Source organism: Sinocyclocheilus rhinocerous, unplaced genomic scaffold, assembly GCF_001515625.1.
Source record: "Sinocyclocheilus rhinocerous isolate Xijiao unplaced genomic scaffold, SAMN03320098_v1.1 scaffold344, whole genome shotgun sequence".
NCBI lineage: Eukaryota > Metazoa > Chordata > Actinopteri > Cypriniformes > Cyprinidae > Sinocyclocheilus > Sinocyclocheilus rhinocerous.
The window spans coordinates 398,710-423,891 of NW_015627959.1; the positions used below are offsets into that span (position 1 = coordinate 398,710).

At 36.5% G+C, this 25,182-nt stretch overlaps 1 protein-coding gene and 1 pseudogene across 1 annotated transcript; both read left to right on the forward strand.

Annotated features, from left to right (window-relative positions):
• The first annotated feature begins 227 nt into the window (after positions 1-227).
• On the forward strand, positions 228-2,447 carry LOC107737097 (inhibitor of growth protein 2-like). Its single transcript, XM_016548511.1, has 2 exons — positions 228-567; positions 1,297-2,447. Exons 1-2 carry the CDS (start codon positions 429-431, stop codon positions 1,992-1,994), a joined length of 837 nt encoding a protein of 278 aa, XP_016403997.1. The 5' UTR covers positions 228-428; the 3' UTR covers positions 1,995-2,447.
• Positions 2,448-5,289: 2,842 nt separating this feature from the next.
• Positions 5,290-25,182, forward strand: part of LOC107737099 (storkhead-box protein 2-like) — a 43,693-nt pseudogene continuing 23,800 nt past the window's right edge.

The window sequence follows — 25,182 nt, forward strand, 5'->3', positions numbered from 1 at the left end:
TACCTCATCTCATTATCAACGATATACAGCTAACACGGTGCTGCCGTCTATACATGCTGTGGTCTTATGGTTCGATCTCGCTTTTAATGAATCGAACCTCCGGTTCCATACGAACTCTGGACGCGCCCAGCTGGTCCCGCGATCCGCCCACGTCTCAGCAACGCCACCCCCCATTTGCTAAACCGTCTGAAAATGCTAAACGCGGCATTTTATGGGTTGATCCCACGCATGCGCACATCTGATAGTTTTGTTTGAAGGAGTTCTCGTAGCCAGAGAAGACTAGACTGAATTTGTCCGGAAAGAGTGGCTTTCCACAAGGTTGCCAACTAGCATCATATTTTAAAGGAACCTATGAGTGAAAAGCACCTCTTTTTAAGCTGCAGTTCTTCTCGAAAAGGCGCATAGCTGCTTGATGCATTACTATCATCATGTTAGGGCATTATCCAAACGTGGAAAAATCGCAGCTTGTCAACTACGTGGAGGATTATTTGGAATGTGTCGAATCGCTGCCTTTGGATATACAGAGGAATGTTTCGTTGTTACGAGAGATCGACACCAAGTATCAAGGTAAGCGAAACATTTGTGAAAGGTGCCAGCGCGATATGAGGTATATTTACGTTCGTTTACATCGTGTGTACTTCACCCTGTAGACCGGCTTCGTTTCGATTCCTCACAATAACATAGAACACATTTTTATTAAACATTTATCAGCGCTTCCAAAGCTGTCCACGCCCGTTGCGTTTTAGTTGTATTTGGTCTTTAGCATATGTTCCAGCAACACTATCCAATCACCAGTGATCAGCCATTTTGACTAGTGCATACTCTGTACTGTTGTTTGGCTGTGCTCTTTTAACGCATCGCTTTAGTTGCCATAGTATCGACGTAATGGTGCTTTCAGTTGGCGTGTTTTGTTCGCATGAAACAACCACAGCTGGATGTCGACGCCTTCGAGTTTGACTTAACAGTTCGCAAATGAAGGTTACCGTGCAAAATTATTTATATGTAACGAAAATGATTCATTCACGTTGTTCGTTCCTCATATTTTTATAATACGTACCGAGGAGCATGTACGCTTGGGCAGGTAGGCTGCTCGTATGTTTTTGTTACACAGCGGCAGGGGTAGCACTAGAGCAACCCTGGCATGCATTGCGAACAGCAAACAATCGACTGCAGTATGTTAACATGTGGCTTTGTAAAATGTATTGGGCGTGCACAAGCTGCCTCCCTTAATTTTCTAATATTTTGATTGAAAGTATTTGTCACCACCTTACTTTCTCTGTTTTCTGTGCCACTCAGAGGTCCTCAGGGAGGTGGATGAGATCTATGAAAAGTACAAAAAGGAGACTGACAGTGGGCAGCGCAAGCGACTGCAGATTCAATTGCAGCGGGCGCTCATCAGCAGTCAGGAGCTGGGAGATGAGAAAATCCATGTGGTCACACAGATGATGGAGGTGGTGGAAAACCGCTCGCGTCAGATCGAGGCCCACTCGCCTTGTTTCTTGGAGCCGGGAGACGCAGAGCGACCGGTGGAGAAGGTGAGGCACGACCCTGCGAGCACCTCTGCAAACGTTATGCCTGAACGCTCTTCGGCGCGGCGACCCAGGCGTCAACGCAACAGCGAGAGCCGTGACACTTGTTCCAACGGTGCCCTGGAAGATCTGGGCGAAGAGCCTCCGCCGCAGCCCCGTGAGAAAAAGTCCAAGTCGGCTAAGAAGAAGAAGCGCTCCAAGGCCAAGCAAGAGCGAGAAGCATCGCCAGTGGAGTTCACCATCGATCCCAATGAGCCCACCTACTGCCTCTGTGAACAGGTGTCCTATGGGGAGATGATTGGCTGCGACAATGAGCAATGTCCTATTGAGTGGTTCCATTTTTCCTGTGTTGGACTGACCTACAAGCCCAAGGGTAAATGGTATTGCCCCAAATGCAGGGGTGACAGTGAAAAGACTATGGAAAAAAGTGCAGATAGGGCCAAGAAGGATAGACGGTCCAGGTAGTGCCTTACAGGAGATGTGCTAGATTGTTTAAGTGAAAATATGCCTGTGTGGGGATTGGCGAATTTTTTGTTTTTGTTTTTGTTTAACTTATGTTAATAGGTTCTCCTCATGCACTTAGCTGAAAAGTTTCCAAACAGGTGCTCTTGTTGCTTTTGCATTAAGATGGAAACGACCAACAGACGTAATTAACCCTGGAAACACAGATGTTTAATGTCAATAATACAATGAAGAGTTCTTTTCTAAGCTTTTTTTCCCTCTTAATTGTTGATTTCAGTAAGCCTCAAGTGTTTATATATGTTGGAGGTCACCTGGTCCGGGGTAATACGTGGTGTTAAAAAAAGGGGAAAGTGATTAAAATGCACAGGGTTTGATGAACATTGTCAACACCTTTTATTTGCATTTCTTGTTCTTTCGTTCCACATTTTAGAATATATATATATATATATATATATGTATGAAAAAACACCTCTGAAATGTCTTCCAGTGAGAAAACAAATTAATTTTCTTTGTTACTGTTTTGGAGTGATGTTTTTTTTAATTTTTAAAATTCTTTTAAGTTTCATATATTTAAATAAATCCGTGCTTGTTATGTCTCTAATCTGCTTGTTGTTGTGTCACATGGAATATATATATATATATATATATATTCATTCTGAATTAAAAAAATGCTTGATGAGAAAGAAGCCACACTGCCAGGCAAAAGCTTGGACACACTTGACTGAATTTGTTTCTCCTTTTAAAAATCTTTGGATATAAAGGCTTGTTCTTAAAGTATAAATCATGCCTATGCATGAATTTCTTTACAAATCCAAAAGTTTTTCTTTCTTTTTGTCCCTCTTTTTTATTGAATAGAGAAGGAAACGCAGCCACCAAATGTGCAGCATACATGATTTGAAGAAGGTAAAAGCAGGGTTTCCACGGGTCTTTAAAAAGTCTTACATTTAGTTGGATCCAATTTAAGGCATTACAAAATCTGGTACACTGGTACAAGAAAGTCTTAATCATGATTTCAAAAGGTCTTAAATTTGGGGACGGAAAGACAAGAATTGCTATATGGCTTAATGTAATGATTAAACTTCAAAAAGCTGATTTAATTGATAAAATATGAGCACTGCATGTTTCAAAGTCAGGCACTGCTCTGCTTTGTGTTCTGCAGTTACCGGGGAAACCACTATATTTCTGCCGTTCAGAAAGCACCTCCTGCTGGTGGAGAATGAATGTGCATTTTCAATGAGCCTGTCGCTGTTTTAGTTCAGACCAATGTGAAAATCAACCCATGTTTTTATGCTGCAAACACGCAGCGCAGTTGTAAATGTGAACTGGTGGATCGATAAGAAGACAATGCATTATAAAAATCTAAATTTCATTATGTAATAATTTATTGATAATTGTTCAAATTAATATAATAATTGATACTTTTGATTTTTAAAAATGGTTTAAAGGCTGAATGTGAAGTTTATCATTTTATAAAACTTTTTGTTTTTGTGAAAACATCTGAACTGTAAAAAATTTAACATTTTTTACAGTTAAATTTGTTACCATTAGATATTTAATATGTTTCTATAGACATTGCCCTACCTCACTCACATGGTATTAATTTTATTTGTGCAGGCCTTAAAAGGTCTTAAATTTAAGTTTTAAAATCCTGCAGATACCTTGTAAAAGACAAGTTTTAATTTAACATTTTATTTGTGTTATTTCATTGTTTTGTTTGTAATATTCTTCTTAAATGTGGAAAATGGTACTAATAAAGTGTCCAAGCTTTTGTGTATGAGACAATAGTATTTTGATTATGCTAGAACAGAGTAGAATTTCCAGTAGAATTTGATTCTCATTCTTTGTGCACTTTATATTTCACTCTGTGAAAGCCCAATTAATTAATAATAATAAAAATATTAATAATATTGAAAAAATTCAAGAAAAAAGTCTTTTGATGTGTTGAGGTAAGTTTAAAGCTGAACTTTTTGATATTTTACAGCTTTATCATGAGGTGTTAGTAGAAATATCTCTACTTGAATGGTTGGGGCCTGATTCAATCTATGAATGAAAAATGGCAAAAAGACATATATTCAGCGGTCAGACATATACAGACCAATCAGAATTTAGAAGCACACCCTTGTGTTATGAAACTGCCCAGAAAACACATGGTAGCAAATCATTGACCACATCAAATTCTGTTCTTTGACAATATATAAATAAATAATTCTTGCTTGCCAGCAGATGTCACCATAAAGGCATAAGTGGTTCTCACCTGGGTTTGCTTCAGCGCTCAGATTTAACTTTTTTGAAGTTAAAAAAAAGGGTGCTTTTAATTACAGGTAATTTTTACAGTAATATCTGCTGGAAGAAATCACATTTTGTGAAAGAAAAATGCAGCCTATATAGTACTACAAAACATTAGGCTGTTAGGTCACCAGCTCATTTAAGCATTTTGATCATTAGTTGTTAATATATATTTATTCTGGGTTACACAGTAATCAGGATTACTCTATAACCCAGGATTTGTTAGGTTAGCATTTCAAATGATGTAAGAATTCAGCTGTTAATAAGTATCTACTCAAGTATCTATAGTGTGAAATGCAATTAATTTCTATTGACTTCAACACTGCGGTTACCTGGGTTTGTGGGAGCATGAAGAAATACATTTTTATCCAAACAATTGCAACCCTAGGTCAGGATTATAAAAGATGCAGTCTTGTTCTTTCTAGTGATACTCAGATCACTAAACAAGAGGAAACACCCTGGGAACTTGGGAACCGAAAGCTGACACCAAAGCTTGGGTGCCCTTGCTCTCTGTATAGAAGTTATTTGATCAAGGCCTTAGAGAAAAGGACCTCACACTAATGCAAACAAGGCCAAATTCTTTTTAGATAACAATCCACTATCTCACACTGCCTATACCTCAAAAAAAAAAAAAAAAAAAAGAGGAACTAAAGATGATATAGAAGAAATACACAACTTCCACAGTTTTTTACTTTCTCAATTGAGCTTTAAAACTTAAAAAAATAAATAATAATAAAATAAACATGTATTTACGTTTAATCATAAAAAATGTCCATATCATCAAGCTTAATGGCCTAAAACCTAAACATTTTGTAGAACCACTGACTAACTAACAAAATATCTAAACTGTTATGGACAAATACATTTAGCCTAATAGAATACCATGAATATATGAATACCTCTGGATATTATTTGATACATATTCCTGATAACCATTTAAACAATAATTATATATTTCACTAAGCAAGTGTACATTTCTCATGATTTCTCTGTACATTTCTTTGTTTACTGTTAAGATGCATGCTGCAGGCCTACATGAGTGATTTTCTTGAAGGACAGACATTTAACCATGATATTATTAAACGACTGATTAATAACTTAGTGTCCATAATAACAAAAAACATAACCCAATAAATTAAAATGATTAAATATATAATAGGTAGGCCTATAATACTTTTGTTTTGGACCCAAAGCATTGTGTGTAATATAGTAAAAAAAACGTATTTTCTCTTTTTAATTAGCCTATTATAATTTTACTAGGTTGAAATGCAACATTATGACATAGATTGCTTCAAGAACTAAAAGCACCGGATACAAGGAATGAGCCGGTTAAATAAAGTAAAACATAGGACACAGACATAGCCTGACCTCTCATCGCCTCTTTTAAGTCCACCCTTTCGTGAAAAGTGTTAAAATGCATTGCACTAATCTGTGAGTGCCAGCTCTATCTCTGCTTTTCCCGTGTTCACCTGTTGCGAGGCTCCTGCACTATACTCGCGATGTTTTGAAGGCCGCCTGTAGGTGGAGTCAGGAAAACATCTGGTGAACCGCGCGCTCTCTGTCGACACGTCCAATCTAATCCGCCGCCGCACCGGACACCAGGCGCAAGGCGTCAGGGACGAGGGGAAGAGAGCCCGACGCCTCCGAGACGAGTTAACGGTTGCGAGTGTGACATCAGAAAGCGTACGGTTTATATGAACACCCTATAGTGTACAAGACCAACTGGGAGGCAACCACGGAGTGCACTAATGAAGGCATGAATAAGAAGGGATGAAGTCATCTCCTGCGCTTTATAGCCAGCAAACATCACCGATGAATGAAGTGATCGATCAATCCACCGCTCAAGAGGCCTCGATGGTGGAGGAATCGGTCTCGCTTGCTTTCGGCCGTATGCGCAGAATGTCGCGGGAGAGGTGTGGAAAGAGGCAGGCTGAGATCTATTAATACGGACAGACCCATTGATCATTCAGCTCAACTGCTTTGCCCATCAGTGCAGTGCCTGGTTAATATTGCCCACCGGACCGCTGGCATCGGGCTATGGGCGCACCGTACGGAACGCGACGTTGTAAGCGTTTGTTTGATGAATAAATGACATTGGCGTCTCTCTCGCGTATCATGCTGGTGGACCCTCCGCCGTCACGCGCAGCGCTTCGGCTCCTGGACATAAACTGAAATACGGTGCAATGTGTTCGTTTTGGAAATTCAATAAGGTGCGCAATAAAACACCGTGTGAGTGCCGCGGAGCATCGGACAGGCTCGCAATCCACGCCGTGGCCTGTGTGTGAAACGCGCCGGAGAATGGAGAAGTTCCTGCAGATAGCGCCCCATTCCCTGGCCATAGTGCTGTCGCGGGTCAGCGTGGAGGAAGCAGCCGCGGTCACGGAGAAGCTTCAGCACCATCACACCGGCTATGAGATATTCGCCGACTTCAAAGCGGAGAACATGCAGCACTTCTGGAATAAGAAAGTCACGGACGCCATATCGGAGACCTTCTTCTTGGGCTGGATAGATGAACATGTTCTGCTCATTCAAGGCAAGGAGGATCATTTGGAGGTCCTGAGGGAAGGATGGACACGGAGAGCCCTCAAACCACCGCGGGGCTTCGAGATCAAGTGCATAGGTAAGCCCTGACCAAGTGGCATCACACAGGGACCCTTGATGGACAGCCATGGGGAAGTAAGCAAGCAGCCAAGTTGTTTTTCGAGGAATAATGTGGGCTAACGTTAGTGCCAGTGAATTATTTTAACATGGTGATGTGTGGTTGCAGAGGTTTGAAAGAAATGTGAAAATCTTCATATTGAAGATGCCAGTAAGGTGCACTTGCAAACTGAAAATGCAGAAAATTCAGTATGTGGTTCTTATGAGGTCAAGTTGATCTGTTTGAAGAAATTATCTACAAGGTAGACATTTTAAGAAGAATTAAAAATGGGTTAAGTTACCTTAACATGTAAGAAAAGCATTTTACTGTACAAAGTGTTTTAGAAGTAAAAAAAAAAAAAAAAAGAGTATGAAAATTTAGTTTGCATATAATTTACAAAGAAAATATTTAACAAGGCATATTTATATATATATTATACATTGAGATATGTGTTTTTAATAAGTAAAAAAATTACTTTATAATTTATTGGGTTGTCGCATTTCCAGACTTCCTTGAGAGAACCATCACGTTTTTTATTTTATTGAAGTGTTGTACCATGCAGTGTTTTGTGTTGCATTTTCTTATTAATGTTCATATAGTATTATTTTAGTGGCCTGCTGTTTGGGCTTTGTGTTGATTATTGTGCTCTGTGTTTAAGCTGTTATTGGCTAATTGATGATGAGGCCACTTTGGATAAACTTTGTCACCATGTGGTATTCCAGCAGATTTTAACAGCTGAAATAGGTTGGCTTATCAGCATTATATATGTTTTAATGACATATAGGCCTACTGTTAAAATTTTAAAAATATTGTAGCTGCATTTTGTGTGGTGAAGTTGCCATACAGATGCCACGCCAGCTGCCAGTGTGCTATAGAGCCAGTTGTATACATTGATGTATGTTTTCACGGCCAAGGGGAAAAAAACACTCCCTTTTTTTTAAAATCTGACAATTTTGGACAAATAAATGTGGCAACAGGAATTTGCAGATTTATTGTAAAACTATAGGCTATATAAAGTCCTTAAATGTTGCTTTTGAATATGAGGTCAAGGGCCCTAGATATATTAAATCAAATGCTTTCCCAGTATCATGCAGAAACACATTTTATGAGGATTTACTTGTTGTAAAAACAACATGATCAAGGCCACTGTTGCTATAGCTTTCAAACCATCCATTCTGACTGGTTCACCCATTCTTTGCTCTAAACACTCCCATACATCTTGACGTCTGCTTGAAGGAGAAACAGGTTTAAAGTTAAATCATTCCACTAGAATATAAATCATACAGAAACACGTACACAAAGATGTGCTTTATCTCTGTGGAAAGTTCCTATCCTTAACTGCACCGAAAACATTGATTTACTCAATTGTAATTTGTTTTATATCAATCTTTAAAATATAATAACCTTTAGCAACATAATAAAAATGTCTAAATATGATTAAATATCAAGAACATGAAAATAAAATGGTCTCCTTTCGTGGTGTGGTGTCTTATATTCCACCCGTAGTTGTCTTGGCTCTTCGTACATGTTCAAGGCTGTGTAAACAAAGGATATTTTCAAGGGAGAGACTGTGAAGAAATGGGCCCCCAGTCACACATAATGCAAACATAAAACAAACCTGTACATATTACTGCACTATCAGCTCAAAGGGAAATTCTTCTCATTCCACTACCTGGTACTGAATGATTTGTTTTGGAATGTGGTGATATGTCTAGTATTTGCAGATTTGATTTTACTTTTTGCCTTAAATGGGGTGATCTACATTCCAACTCATAAAATTATTGATTCTTCATTTTGAATGTTTGCAGTGATTTGGACTTTTTTTTAAATTAGTTTATAAGAAACATTCGGTTTCTGGTTATTTGTCAGTTCGTGGTCTGCAGTACCTATTCATTTCATGATCTGACAAAGCCCTTTAATTCGTTTTTTTTTTTTTATCAACATACAAATTAAACGACTGATACAGTACATCATTAACTGCTTTAGCATCAGCTCATATATGCAAACACGATTTTTAGATTTTGTGACATAGCATCTTTTGTAGGAATTGATATTGTAAACATTCTAAGCAGTTATCGTCATTTGAAAGGATTATTTTTGCTTATCATCCCTTATATTGATATCCATGATGGACAGCCAAATAGACAGGCCTTAACCATTTAACATAGTGACTTTTTTCTTGTTTTCCTCAGCATGTCAAAAACTTTGTTGTAAGAATATTTGAAAAGGTCATTTAATCATTATAGAACCTAAACAAAGCATCCTGCTTGTGTTGGATGGCCATGCGTCCTCTTTTTCTTGGGCATGTCCTGGCTGGGATTTCAAAATTGCCTGAAATGTCCGGGTTTTGGTTTTTTTGGTTTTCTGTTGACGTGCTCTTTACAGTCCTCACACATGTGTATTTGCATTGCTTTGACTGTTTTGACACAATTGGTCGATTATGTAATGCCTGCATGCTATGACTTTCAGCAAAAAAAAAAAAGTACATTTTAGGCAGAAATCCTGACTAAGGCAAGTCCGGGAAAAAAGAGGATGTATGGTCACCCTCGTGTATCATGTCACATAAACATTTATGTACCCATTTTTATGTACCTATATTATATGTTACATAAACTAGAATGCAAGATCAAAATGAGATTTTATAGTCTGTTTGTCTTTGTTCAGTTATGGTTCTGTACCATTAAGTTAAGCATGTTTTTTTTTTATTTTTAACACCGCAGCTTTATATAAATGCGTCCCCTTTTTACAACCCCTTTATAACTTATGTTAAAAATTCTTACTTGCTAATACTATAGATTCTGCATCTCAGGAAACCAATTGTTGGCAGGGTTATAGATATTCTATTCCTTGAGTTTTTTTCTTTCTTCCTCCTATGCAGTAAAACAGGAAAAACAAAAATAAAGACTCAAAGTTTAGAATGTGTTTTTTAGATGCATGACCCAGACATCACCCCTGCTATCTAGACAGTTAAAAAAGTTTCCATTAGTGCTAAAAATATCTTGACATAGCACAGGCCCCTCAGGTGTGTGATTATCATAAGCATGACAAACAAGTAGTGTCAAGTAGAGTTCATACCTGTTTGTGTGAGTGGAGGGAAGGTGTTTGTGCTCAGTGATTTATCTGCTAAGGGTGACATTAACTCGCCTTAAGTGAGGAACCTTTTCTCAAATCTTTGAAGTCTGTCTGGTAAAACTTAATTGCAGACATGGAGTTTGACTCAAGCTTATATCAAAGCTTTTGAAGTAAACAGCCTGGGTGTTTTTACACTCAAAGTTGAACCATATTTAGATGTATTTTATGCAGTCAAAATACTGCATAATAGTAAGATATAAAAAAATATAGTTTAGGAAATGTTCATATGATAATACTGCATTTTAATGGTGGTGTTCTACTTTGCCTTACAAAAATGGCGATTGTTTTTTTTTTTTTTTTTACATGGAGCAAACAAAACTATTTGGACTTGGAGAATTTAGATTTTGAACATTTTCCAACATAAACTAAATATGAACAGTTTCTACGAAGTGTGAAAAACATAACCTGCAATTTCTTCTTCTAAATTATTAGAAATTCAAGATGTGTAACTCAAAGCCCCATATTTTCTTCTGGATGTCAGGATGAATTGGGCTGAAGATTTATACTCTGGGTAGATTGGAATGGCTACCTCTCATGTCTTTGTATTACATGGAGGTCGCCCAGAGACCATGAAGTTTTAGGTTTCACACACAAAAAAAACACTTAGAGCCTTATTGGTAACCGCACTCTTGAGGAGATTCCTCAAGGCGTCTGCAGAATAGTAATCATTTTGCTGAAAAGTGAGAATATCTCTTTAAACAAGTTCCATGTTCAGCATCTGGCAGTACTCTGTTAATGGAATGTGGATGGCTGTCCATAGATCAGCTTGTCACAGGGAGGAAATGTACAAGGACCGTGATAGTACAATGTCCCTTGTGTGTACACATGGACTGTGGTGGCAGGTCTGCTTTGACGCAGATGGGAAGGAAGACTGGGGGACAGGAAAGGGAACTCTGTGGCAAGCCCTAGAAGTCTGGTCTTCAATAGGAGGAAAGGGAGGAGTGCAGAAGAGAATGAAGGGAAATAGCCAATGGATCAGCAAATCAGCATCATGTAGGGAAGTGTGGACAGCCTGGCTCAGTCATAGTCAACTTTCCTTTTCAGACAAAAGGTGTTTGACAGTTGGACCACAAGTGTCATGGTTTTATAGATTCATGCTGTACGTTTCACATATCATAAGAAATCAACTCTTCCTTACTTGATCTTTTGAGTTGAAGAAGATCATTGTACAATGACAATATACTGTAATATTTGAGAACTCCTAGCTAAGTTGCAATAATGGCTTGTTCTGAAACCAAAAACACAATGAGCTAATACAGGTCAATGTGATCTCATGTATTTGTATGTATTTTACTCAAAATGTACGTAAAATGTACGTTTGCATAGATAAAACATACAATACTGACAGCATCTAAAACACAACATGTGTGCATTTGAAAAAGATATGTGTGCCCTCACGGAGTGGGTTAGGATAAGATTTTTAGCAATTAAAATAATACTAGCAGAGAGTACTTTGAATACAGCATGTCATCATTTGGACTACTTTGGTAGTGCTTTTTGCCATTTTGGAATAAATTATTGTGAATACACTTACCTGCCTGTTACATTTTTCTTTATACTGTATGTATTATTTAAAAATGGTCAGATTTAGAGATTTAGGTTTAGAGATAGGAGGTGGATTTGTGGAAAAATATCTATATAGTGGTCTATTGTAACTAAAAATATTGTTATTGAACACACTTCTGCCTGTTTCATTGTTTATGTTGTTTAATAGTGGTTACATTTAGGTTTGTGGATTGGGCTAAGGGATCTAAAATATGTAAGTATAAAAATATATTTATGATATAAAGGAATCATAAATATTTGACATAAATACATGTGACTGCTTACATTTTAGATGCTGTCAGTGCATCCATATTGTAAGTTTCAGCAACTACCTAAACAAAAAAAGTAGGTTTATTTACCTGAAAAGTGTTGCGTATTAACAATGAGAATTAATTGGTTTTATTCAAGTCAAAATATTATTTTTTTTGAAGGTATTATGTTACTTGAATGTATTATATTACTTGAATTATTTTATGTTGTTGAACACATTCATTTGTGCCAACAAAACTAAATTTGGTTAAATCAGGTAGAAATAGCTCTGTAGGGGAATAATTGCAGGTCATCGCTTTTTACAGTGTAAGATAGACACCAGACAAACTAACAATAAGATATAATAGTTAAATGTTCCTGGCTGTATGTAGCACCTACTGCTCTGCTTCTTCAGAAGGATCCCAACATTCAAAAAAAAGTTTATTTTTAACTATGTCTGTAATTATTTTACTGCAGTTTTAACTGTTTATTTGGTGCTTTTTAAAGAATCTATTACAATTGAATGAGTAATGCCTTAAATAAGCGCTGTATAATGAAATTGTGTCCTTTTGACCTTCTGTGTGCCTCCACTTGCTCCTTGTTCCCCAGTTCGCTTGAGGGGTTAAAGTTTGTTAGATGTGTCACCAGGTGTGTTGATAACACCTGATCAGCCACAGAGAGTAAATCATTTTGTGCATGTCTGTGTGAGAGAGGTCAGCAGTAAGTCATATTGAGTTGTGCTCTCTCTGTGGTGTCTTACTGCATATTTGGCTGATGTGGTGTTTGGGACTCTGATGCCTGTGCAGGTTCACTTTCAACACCTCATTGTAAATCTACCACTCCTGCCTGGGCTTTAAATGTACTGTTAACGTTTTCTGTGTAGGAAAACTGATTCCATGTTAGTTTAAATTTGTAATAATTTTAAGAGTAGTTGAAATAACATTAGTCAGAAAGATTAATAGAAGTGTTGTCAATTTTTGTTTTTAGTAGATATTCTTGTTTTTTTTAAGTCTCTTTTTGGGGTTTTAAAAATGATTATCAGTAATTTATCTTGATAAATCAATAACACTAAAAAGTTATTTATTTATTTTACTAAACCCCATTAGACTGTAAATGTCCATATATAATGTGTCAATTGAGATTACTGTACCTCCATGGCAGAAAATGCCTTTCATTTAGTTTGGGCTTAAATCTCAAATGTTAAGAGCTTTTTCTGTGGTTGACTTCTATTTTGACAATATCATATTCATATTTATATTTATCTAATTGTATTTAATTCAGTTATACAGGTCACACTATAAATTACATTCGAGTGAAAAAAAGCGAATTAGCCTCTTACTACTTTCATCCAACTGTTGAATTGACAATTTGATGTTGGCAACATGAATTTGTGCGGAGAAATGTGTGTGGTCCTAAAATAAACAGAGTATTAAGTTTTAAAATGTGAAAGTTCTGTTTTCACGCATTAACTATGCATTTTAGCCTGCCAGTCCATATCTGAGCTTCCACTTTGGGCAAATAGGCCTATACTTTTGATTAATTTTCCGGTTGAAAGCCCAGCTGTGGTTTTGATCTTTGGCCTGTAAGGAGATCTGTGAGTGATCTCTGTGATCTGTTGTGGAGCAGCGCTCTCCTTTAGCCTGGAGCCTAACCTACACTTCACTTTCTCTCTCTTCTGCTTCACTCTTGTGTCACCTTGGTATAATTTTGCTGAGTGTTGTCTCACTATCTGCCATTCTTGCATGGTCTTATCAGTCTTCTGTGTATGTAGACTCGCATGAGACTCCGAGAACGCTGAGAGCTTTCTGCACAAATCTCAATTCATTTGTTTGCTCTGTCTGGCTGTAGGTGCACAGTCATACTTTAAAGTTCAAGCCAACACATTATAACTATGCTAGTGTTTTGATTTTTTTTTGCACATTCATGATTTAAATGTTTTGAATGCTACATTCTTGCTTTTTTAGGTTCACAAGTAAAGGCATTTTACAGCTGTGCCATTGTCAAACCTGTACTCTTAAATGAAGCACAGGTTGTGGAGATTCTACAACCTGGCATGTTCCCACTTGAAATGTTACAGCTGTGCCATTGTCAAACCTGTACTCTTAAATGAAGCACAGGTTGTGGAGATTCTACAACCTGGCATGTTCCCACTTGAAATGTTATTCTGACATTTATAGAGTGCTTTGAAAGGGGAAAATTACTGTGATAAAGACAATAGTCAGCAACTCTTCTGTCAGTTTGTTCCAGAGGTGGGACCAAGTCATTGTTTTGCAAGTTACAAGTAAGTCTCGAGTCTTTGCATTCAAGTCTCGAGTCAAGTCCCAAGTCTAGTCCCAAGTCAAGACAGGCAAGTCCAACTCGAGTTGCAAGTCCTCAACTTTAAGATTCAAGTCTTAAACAAGTCATTAGTGCGCTTTGCCCAAATTAGTGTCTCAGTATTAATTACCATATCAAATTCATAGTAATTTATATCAGGAAGGCAGGTAGAATATGTTTTTACATAGTTCAATTTCATGTGAGATGGGTGCCCTTAGTAAAACTACTCAAGTTCAATTTAGGGATTGTGCCAAAATAGGATAAGCAGTGAAAAAAACTCAAAAGGTGTTTGACAGTTGGACCACAAGTGTCATGGTTTTATAGATTCATGCTGTACGTTTCACATATCATAAGAAATCAACTCTTCCTTACTTGATCTTTTGAGTTGAAGAAGATCATTGTACAATGACAATATACTGTAATATTTGAGAACTCCTAGCTAAGTTGCAATAATGGCTTGTTCTGAAACCAAAAACACAATGAGCTAATACAGGTCAATGTGATCTCATGTATTTGTATGTATTTTACTCAAAATGTACGTAAAATGTACGTTTGCATAGATAAAACATACAATACTGACAGCATCTAAAACACAACATGTGTGCATTTGAAAAAGATATGTGTGCCCTCACGGAGTGGGTTAGGATAAGATTTTTAGCAATTAAAATAATACTAGCAGAGAGTACTTTGAATACAGCATGTCATCATTTGGACTACTTTGGTAGTGCTTTTTGCCATTTTGGAATAAATTATTGTGAATACACTTACCTGCCTGTTACATTTTTCTTTATACTGTATGTATTATTTAAAAATGGTCAGATTTAGAGATTTAGGTTTAGAGATAGGAGGTGGATTTGTGGAAAAATATCTATATAGTGGTCTATTGTAACTAAAAATATTGTTATTGAACACACTTCTGCCTGTTTCATTGTTTATGTTGTTTAATAGTGGTTACATTTAGGTTTGTGGATTGGGCTAAGGGATCTAAAATATGTAAGTATAAAAATATATTTATGATATAAAGGAATCATAAATATTTGACATAAATACATGTGACTGCTTACATTTTAGATGCTGTCAGTGCATCCATATTGTAAGTTTCAGCAACTACCTAAACAAAAAAAGTAGGTTTATTTACCTGAAAAGTGTTGCGTATTAACAATGAGAATTAATTGGTTTTATTCAAGTCAAAATATTATTTTTTTTGAAGGTATTATGTTACTTGAATGTATTATATTACTTGAATTATTTTATGTTGTTGAACACATTCATTTGTGCCAACAAAACTAAATTTGGTTAAATCAGGTAGAAATAGCTCTGTAGGGGAATAATTGCAGGTCATCGCTTTTTACAGTGTAAGATAGACACCAGACAAACTAACAATAAGATATAATAGTTAAATGTTCCTGGCTGTATGTAGCACCTACTGCTCTGCTTCTTCAGAAGGATCCCAACATTCAAAAAAAAGTTTATTTTTAACTATGTCTGTAATTATTTTACTGCAGTTTTAACTGTTTATTTGGTGCTTTTTAAAGAATCTATTACAATTGAATGAGTAATGCCTTAAATAAGCGCTGTATAATGAAATTGTGTCCTTTTGACCTTCTGTGTGCCTCCACTTGCTCCTTGTTCCCCAGTTCGCTTGAGGGGTTAAAGTTTGTTAGATGTGTCACCAGGTGTGTTGATAACACCTGATCAGCCACAGAGAGTAAATCATTTTGTGCATGTCTGTGTGAGAGAGGTCAGCAGTAAGTCATATTGAGTTGTGCTCTCTCTGTGGTGTCTTACTGCATATTTGGCTGATGTGGTGTTTGGGACTCTGATGCCTGTGCAGGTTCACTTTCAACACCTCATTGTAAATCTACCACTCCTGCCTGGGCTTTAAATGTACTGTTAACGTTTTCTGTGTAGGAAAACTGATTCCATGTTAGTTTAAATTTGTAATAATTTTAAGAGTAGTTGAAATAACATTAGTCAGAAAGATTAATAGAAGTGTTGTCAATTTTTGTTTTTAGTAGATATTCTTGTTTTTTTTAAGTCTCTTTTTGGGGTTTTAAAAATGATTATCAGTAATTTATCTTGATAAATCAATAACACTAAAAAGTTATTTATTTATTTTACTAAACCCCATTAGACTGTAAATGTCCATATATAATGTGTCAATTGAGATTACTGTACCTCCATGGCAGAAAATGCCTTTCATTTAGTTTGGGCTTAAATCTCAAATGTTAAGAGCTTTTTCTGTGGTTGACTTCTATTTTGACAATATCATATTCATATTTATATTTATCTAATTGTATTTAATTCAGTTATACAGGTCACACTATAAATTACATTCGAGTGAAAAAAAGCGAATTAGCCTCTTACTACTTTCATCCAACTGTTGAATTGACAATTTGATGTTGGCAACATGAATTTGTGCGGAGAAATGTGTGTGGTCCTAAAATAAACAGAGTATTAAGTTTTAAAATGTGAAAGTTCTGTTTTCACGCATTAACTATGCATTTTAGCCTGCCAGTCCATATCTGAGCTTCCACTTTGGGCAAATAGGCCTATACTTTTGATTAATTTTCCGGTTGAAAGCCCAGCTGTGGTTTTGATCTTTGGCCTGTAAGGAGATCTGTGAGTGATCTCTGTGATCTGTTGTGGAGCAGCGCTCTCCTTTAGCCTGGAGCCTAACCTACACTTCACTTTCTCTCTCTTCTGCTTCACTCTTGTGTCACCTTGGTATAATTTTGCTGAGTGTTGTCTCACTATCTGCCATTCTTGCATGGTCTTATCAGTCTTCTGTGTATGTAGACTCGCATGAGACTCCGAGAACGCTGAGAGCTTTCTGCACAAATCTCAATTCATTTGTTTGCTCTGTCTGGCTGTAGGTGCACAGTCATACTTTAAAGTTCAAGCCAACACATTATAACTATGCTAGTGTTTTGATTTTTTTTTGCACATTCATGATTTAAATGTTTTGAATGCTACATTCTTGCTTTTTTAGGTTCACAAGTAAAGGCATTTTACAGCTGTGCCATTGTCAAACCTGTACTCTTAAATGAAGCACAGGTTGTGGAGATTCTACAACCTGGCATGTTCCCACTTGAAATGTTACAGCTGTGCCATTGTCAAACCTGTACTCTTAAATGAAGCACAGGTTGTGGAGATTCTACAACCTGGCATGTTCCCACTTGAAATGTTATTCTGACATTTATAGAGTGCTTTGAAAGGGGAAAATTACTGTGATAAAGACAATAGTCAGCAACTCTTCTGTCAGTTTGTTCCAGAGGTGGGACCAAGTCATTGTTTTGCAAGTTACAAGTAAGTCTCGAGTCTTTGCATTCAAGTCTCGAGTCAAGTCCCAAGTCTAGTCCCAAGTCAAGACAGGCAAGTCCAACTCGAGTTGCAAGTCCTCAACTTTAAGATTCAAGTCTTAAACAAGTCAGTAGAATATGTTTGACATATCACAATTTCATGTGAGATGGGTGCCCTCAGTAAACCTACTCAAGTTCAATTTAGGGATTGTGCCAAAATAGGACAAGCAGTGAACAACATACTTTGCATGTGTGCATAAGAATATATGCTTCTAGAAGTTCTAGGTGTTATGTCAAAGCCAATGAGCCATTATTTGGAACCTGAATGTAGCCGATTTACAAATATGTGAGCGGAAACGCAGAAAGAACTGCTTTGAAAGAACTAGAAGAAATAACTGCAAGCATACTTTGCAAGTGAGAGGAAACATGCAATATGGATGCAGACAAACTCATGAAGACAATCATTAAAAAATGCTGTGCTACCATACTTTATAACTATGAGTAACAAAGACAAAATCATTTAATATAAAAAAAAAAATGTTGTACGTTACGTTAAGTTTATAATATGTATAGTTGATCGCTAAATTTAGGGGCTGTGTGCGCTATAGGCCTACAGACTGATTTACAACACGTGAATTCATTCATTTATCCTGAAAGAAATGGAAGTGACATGAGTGCCTGGTGAAGAGGGAAATAAATTGAGTAGCCTTTATAGTTATATATATATATATACACAATACTTATTTTGTGAAAGAAACACTTCTTCAAATTATATTTTATTTAATCATTAGGCCTATTGCCACTTGCATCAAGCATAAGTGCTTCGAGCTGCTCTTTCTGGGTTTTGGAAACATCTGCCTGACTGGCCAGTTCTTCAATGGTTGCCAAGGTGAAGGAGGATACTTGAACTAGAGGTAACGCCAGATGTAGACTAATTACTGCTGAAGATGCATACGGTATAAATGGATGTTTTACTTCCGCTTCCTCCGATAGAATGTAGGTCTTGACCTTGAAATCAATCTGGATCTCTGAATCCATCAAAAACTCCAGGCCAAGTACGATGGGTAAAGTCAAATCCTGATCTCTCATCACAAAGGCCGTGAAAGGATACTTCTGTCCATGGAGTGTACAATTCCAGATTACCTTTCCTAGGGCTGTCTGTACATGACCATTGGCAAGGGAGAAAGTCTGACCTCTACTGGACTGCAACGTTTCAGTTTTTAGATTATAGATTAGAGACCTTCAAGCTTTCATATTTATCATGATTTGTATCATTGGTAAAAGGGCTTGTCATCTGAGGCTTTATTTTCCCACCACACTGTCCTGAGGAACTTTTAAATAACTCTGATCATGTACATTTTCTTTTATTAATAGTCTTTTATTTGTTAACATTATGGGCTTCCCTTCGAGCCCTGTAGTATAAAATAACCAAGCCGAATAAGCACCAATTCAGTGAAAAATAACAAAACAAGTTTGTCATTCACATTTGAGATGATGTATAAAAGTGTATAAAGATCTGCTTACTCTGAATATCTGAATGTTAAATATTTGTAATACTAACAAGGAGTTTCTCTTATTTAGCAGTAGACTGTTGGTGTAGATTTCTGTGTTGAATCTGAAGGGCATTTATTGAAAACCCCAAAATTTTTACCCTAAGAAAAGATTGAAAAAATGTACCCTTGAAAAAAGCTCCATCAAAGCTGGTACCTTCTTTTTTTTTCAGTTTCTGGATTCCTTTTTTTTGTACACTATTTAACGAGCCATAATCAAGGCTTGTCGTTTCATTCCCTATTAAAATGGAGGGAAGATATTTGTGCGTTTCCTTTCAGGCCTGTTTAAAACTCTACTGTTGAGGTCACTGTCTGTTAAGGGAATTTCAGCTTGGATTAGAGAGGTTTTGTGAAAATGTCTGCACATTAGTGTCACACATGACAGAACAAAAAAAAAAATTGTGGTCTTGTCTGTCTATAGTGGAGTTTTAGAATATTAATTTTGGGCTATAAATATTTTATTCCTCCTTTTTTATTTAAATTTTTTTTATCATGCTCAATCCTTTGATTTAGACCTACCATAGATTGAAACATGCCGCATAACTTTGAAAACTGTACACAAGCCAGTTTTTATTGTAATTAATGTATATTAATTTCAAATAATTTTAGAACAAGCATAAATTTACATGAGACCACTTTCACAGTGTAACCTGTTCGCATACTACTGTGATTCATAGTGTAATATTATGACTGTTGTCAGCTGTCAAAATTGATGTGACCTTACCCTCCTGTTGCGTTGAATTCACGTTGAAGATTAAAATAAGACAACAAAACCACAACAACAACACACATTCATGTAAAAACAGAAAACCCCTTTTGTAGCTTGTCTAAAGTGGTAAATTATGAGAAATTCTAAACTCCTCTTGTGTTAAAAAAGGTACACCTTTTGTAATGGGTCAATTTGACTGCATATTTTGTTCAAAATTAGTTGCATATTAGTTGCACAAAGTAAAAACATTTCCTTGATGTTTTTCCCCTACTACTAGAATAATTGCACACTGAGATGCAAATAGCTATATAAAATAAAGTACAAATATTATCTAACATTATTTGTGCTTGGCGTCGTATTTATTTGTACTTTTTTTTTCTGTCTGTTTCCCAGACCCTTGTGAGGGTAAAATGGGTTTCTCAGACTTATTTTCAGTGCTGCAACAGACATGGAGGCTACAAGATCTTGTAAGACTATAGGCAGATAGAGGGATAAAAAACAATATGAATAAATAATATATCAAAATAATATTAATAATACTAATATTAATGAAAATAAACTATTATTAAAAAGGACACTTATAACACCATTAAGGTATATAGCACTTTCAAATCATGGTTCTTTATGGAACCTTATAACAAGGGTTCTGCTATTGGTACAAGTCAAAGAATTGTTTTCTGGTACTGTTTAGATCCATTTTTCTTAGGAGTGTAGTAATTGAGAGATCCAAAAAACTAACAACCAAAAACATGTTAAGTTGTCTATGTGAATTTATGTGGACTCTAACTCTGTTGTTCATTTGAGGCTTAATTTATTGACCAAGAACAACAAAGCACAACTTTTCAAAGAAAATTTGCTGGTTGCTGGCAACTTTTCAAAGAAAATCTGAGGCATTGCTGCCATCTAGAGGCATGGAGTATAATTTTCATCTGCATCCATCCTTCTGGTAGTGTTTTAATGTAAATCAAGAAGTTTTGTCTTGTGAGTGACTAAATAAATATGTCAGTATATATTAAACAGAGTTTTAAACCGAATTTATAAAAATAAGTAACATTTTGATTATTAACAATTACTTTATTTGTTTTGCAATGTAACCACACACACACACATATACATATATATATGTATGTGTGTATATATTCATTATATGTACACGATTATGTGTGTGTGTGTGTGTGTGTGTGTGTGTGTGTGTGTGTGTGTAGATTGCCCCCAGCCATATCACCCTGTAGCCCAAGATTGGGTGCCCACTGGAGCTAAGCAGGGTTGAGCCTGATCAGTACCTGGATGGGAGACCTCCTGGGAAAACTAGGTAGCTGCTGGAAGAGGTGTTAGTGATACCAGCAGGGGGTGCTCACCCTGTATCTGTGTGGGTCCTAATGCCCCAGTATAGTGACGGGGACACTATACTGTAAAAAGCACCGTCCTTCGGATGAGTCGTTAAACCGAGGTCCTGACACTCTGTGGTCACTAAAAATCCCATGGCACTTTTCGTAAAGAGTAGGGGTGTATCCCCGGTGTCCTGGCCAAATTCCCTCCACTGGCCCTTGTCAATCATGGTCTCCTAAAAATCCCCATCCACTGAATTGGCTCTATCTCTCAGTCCTCTCCACCTATAGCTGGTGTGTGGTGAGCGCACTGGGCCGTTGTACTGTGGCTGCCGTCGCATAATCCAGGTGGATGCTGAACACTGGTGGTGGTTGAGGAGTGACCCCCTCATGTGGTTGTAAAGCGCTTTGGGTGTACAGCAATACACAAAGCGCTATATAAATGCCTCATTCATTCATAGATCGATAGATAGACGGATATTAGTTTCTTGGTAATAACAACAACAACAATAATAATCATAATAATTTCATTATTATAATTGTTTTTCGTTTTTCCTAAAAAGCATAGTAAACCTCCTTAATCTCTCTCCACATTTTCAGTGGCATCTCCACCATTCACCTTTTAGAGATGTCCTACTGCAGAGCCTATGAGCTCATCAAGCAACGTCGCCATGGTTACGGCTGCTGTTGCGGCTCAGAAATAAGATGGCTGGTGTTTTTTTCCCCCTTCCTTTTTGTATGAATGAACCAGAGCAGCTTCGCCTTTCCCCCTCCCATCTAACTTCACTCTGTTTTTCTTCACCCTCTCTCTCTAATCCAATCCCCCATCCTCCAATCCACAGCCAAGCGGACTAGTTAGTGATTTCAGTTGATGAGTAGGCGGACAGCGATAGGACAGTGTGAGGAAGAGGTTATAGCACAAGGCCTCTCTCCTTAAATGTGCTTGAGCTGAACCTGCTGGCCACAGTGAATAAAGGTAGAGACGAATTTAGATTCACTCTCACAGTTTCTGATGCACTTGTGGAGTATTTTGTGCATTTTTACTGTTTTGTTGACATAGAGGGCTAGTTACATTGCATTGCCCAGGCACACTGACACTAATAGTAAATATATCAATTGTATGTATGGTTACGGGCCTAAGCAGACAGTACTAAAAATATGAAAGGTGTAATAATGTATAATGGAACTGATGATGGTTATATGATTATTCAAGAAAAATGTTTAATGAGATGTATACCTCAGCATTCAAAACTTTGGGGTTAGTAAGATACGTGTCGAATAAATGCTGTTCTTTTGAACTTTCATCAGATCATCCTGTTTTTTTTTTTAAATCACAGTTTGCACAAAAATATTAAGCAGCATTAACTGTTTTAACATTGATAATAATAAGAAAAGTTTCTTAAGCAGCAAATCAGCATTAGATTGATTTCTGGAGCATCAGAGACTGAAGCCTGAAGTAATGGCTGTCATGAATAAATTACATTTTAAAAATAGAAAACAGTTATTTTAGTAATATTTCACATTATTACAGTTTTTTCCTCTATTTTTAATAAAATAAATGCAGCAATGGTGAGCAGAGACATCTTTCAAAAACGTACTGACCCCAAACATTTGAACGATAGTGTAGGTAAACAAAATACATAACCAATCTGACTAATAATACTTGTCATGTTATGTGTTTGTACATTTGAAGTTAATCAATTTTCTTGTTGTGACTTGTTCCATGTTTTGTAACTGAGACTCATAGTAGCACTGTTGTACCACTAGAGGGTATGTTAAGATTATACTCATTGCAGAATGATCAAAACTGATCATCTGTCATTAGAGACATTAGCCATTATCCATACTTAAATATGTGTATCTGTATACTGTTCATATGTGTGTGTTTGTGGCAGTTATTATATGCACAAGTTCAGAAAAAACTAAATGGCTTTCTCCATGGTATGAGATACATTGTATCAGCTATTATGGGTTTTATTGTGACATATACTGCATAGGGTCTGTGGCTTTTGCAGAGTTTCTCCATTTATTCATTGTTAGCAAAGAGCTTATTGTGGGTTTTTATATTTTGCATTATATTGCTACAACAAAGCACATATGTGTTTGTGACATTTAGGCCTGTCGCAATAATCAATATATCGACTTATCGCGCAATATATATACATGACCTCAATAATTTTTGGTGACGCAATATATCGCCCATTATATTTACTTAAAAATTAATGTCACTATGTTTTGTACATTCCACTTGCGCCTGTGTCTTTTGCAGCTTCTCGTACATAACGTGGTGTAGTCATGAGGTGCTAGTTCAAATAAAAAAAAAGCTTCTATAAACAAAATTTTTTTTTGCACAACAAAAAGTTGTTATCGTGACAGGCCTAGTGACATTTACATTTGGGTAGGTATTAAGGTATAAAGAGTTTTACTTTCTACTATTAATTTTACTTTCTACTGGAAAATAAGTTTCTCCCACTTTTAAAGCTGACTCACAGAGGCCATGTTCACAGCATGTTGTGTCACACCCCCTCTTGCTTGTTGTTAGCCTTTAGCCTCTGTAACGCCTTCTTGCAGGGAGTTTGTGCTGTGGTCACATTCACTCTCATTTTAATTGTAGAGGGGGTGGGAGCAACTTGAAAGGAAGGCATTGGTGTTTTGTCATGCCTAGTTGGCCTCTAACCTCCTCCTCGATGTGGTTTAAATCAACAACAACAAAAAAACTACATCTCACATACATGGTCCCTGCTGCTATCATGAGGCCTCTTTATTCAGGTAGTTATTATTGGGATCTTATTCCGATTATTGGATATCGACTATTTTGACAAGAAACTACATAACTGCTCTGTTTATGGTTATGCCAGTGCAATAATGAACTATCACACACATCTATGATTAATTTATTTAGTGAGTGAAAGGGACTAATAATAGGGGGTTACTGAGATAAAGAGAGTAATATTCTGGTCATGTGATCTTAATATGTCAGCCACCATGAGACGATCCACTACATGTAAAATCATTTTAGTTTCAATTTATTTTAAGGTGCCATAATTACACAAGTATGTATTACTAATTTACAACATTACTAATTTACAACTTGCTATGGGGTTAGGGATAGGGTTTGGTTTAGGGTTAGTTCCTTCTAATTATGTGTAATTTACTGTTTATTTTTGTATTTACTGTTATGTTTTACTATATAATTTACTATAGTAAGTATATGTAACATAACAAGGACACTAAAATAAAGTGTTACCTTATTTTATTAGACTACTGATCCGACAGTATTTTCATCTCATGTGAGCCTTCATGATTTCAAGATTATTATATTAAGTACAATACATTTATTGAGTGTGTCATAATTCACGTAATATGTTGAGCAAGGCTATTTGGTCATTCAACGTATTTTAAGGGATACTCAGCCCAACAATAAAAAAAGTCTCATCATTTGCTCACCCTCATGCATTCTCAGGTGTGAATGACTTTTGTTCTTCTGTGAAACACAAATGGAGATTTTTAGAAAAATAATCCATCTCTGTGAGTCCATATAAGTAAAGTGGATGGGTCCCTCAAAGCTAAAGCTTTAAAAACCACACAAAATGAACACGACGATCCATACAACCCCAGATGAATCAATGTCTTCTGAAGTGAAACGATAGGTATGTGTAAGATGAATATTTTAAAATTGTTAAAATATATAATATAATTTCCGGCCAAGTGTCTTGCTGTGAAATTGTGAATGTCAGCACCTTGTGAAGTTTGATGTAAGCATGTTGTGAAACTTGATTGAAAAGTGATATGGAAGCACATAGGACTGGCACATTCACAACACGCTTCGATCACACTTCATAACATTCTGACATTTACGTCAAGTGAATGCACGTATTTAAATTGAAAATTCAAAAGTTTATAGTTTATAGTTATAATTTTTGAGTAGAGTATCCCTTTAATGTCTAAATAAATACAAATGTGTGCTCATGAAAGTAGTGGATGAGATTTGCTTTTTTTCTTTATTCAGTCACAAATGAGAAAAATACAAATTTCTCTCTTTTCTGTAATTGTTGTGCTTTGGCCTTGAATTTGCTAATGAATGCTAAAAGATAAAATGAGTGTTGAATAGGACAAATACTCAATTAGCGTAGAAC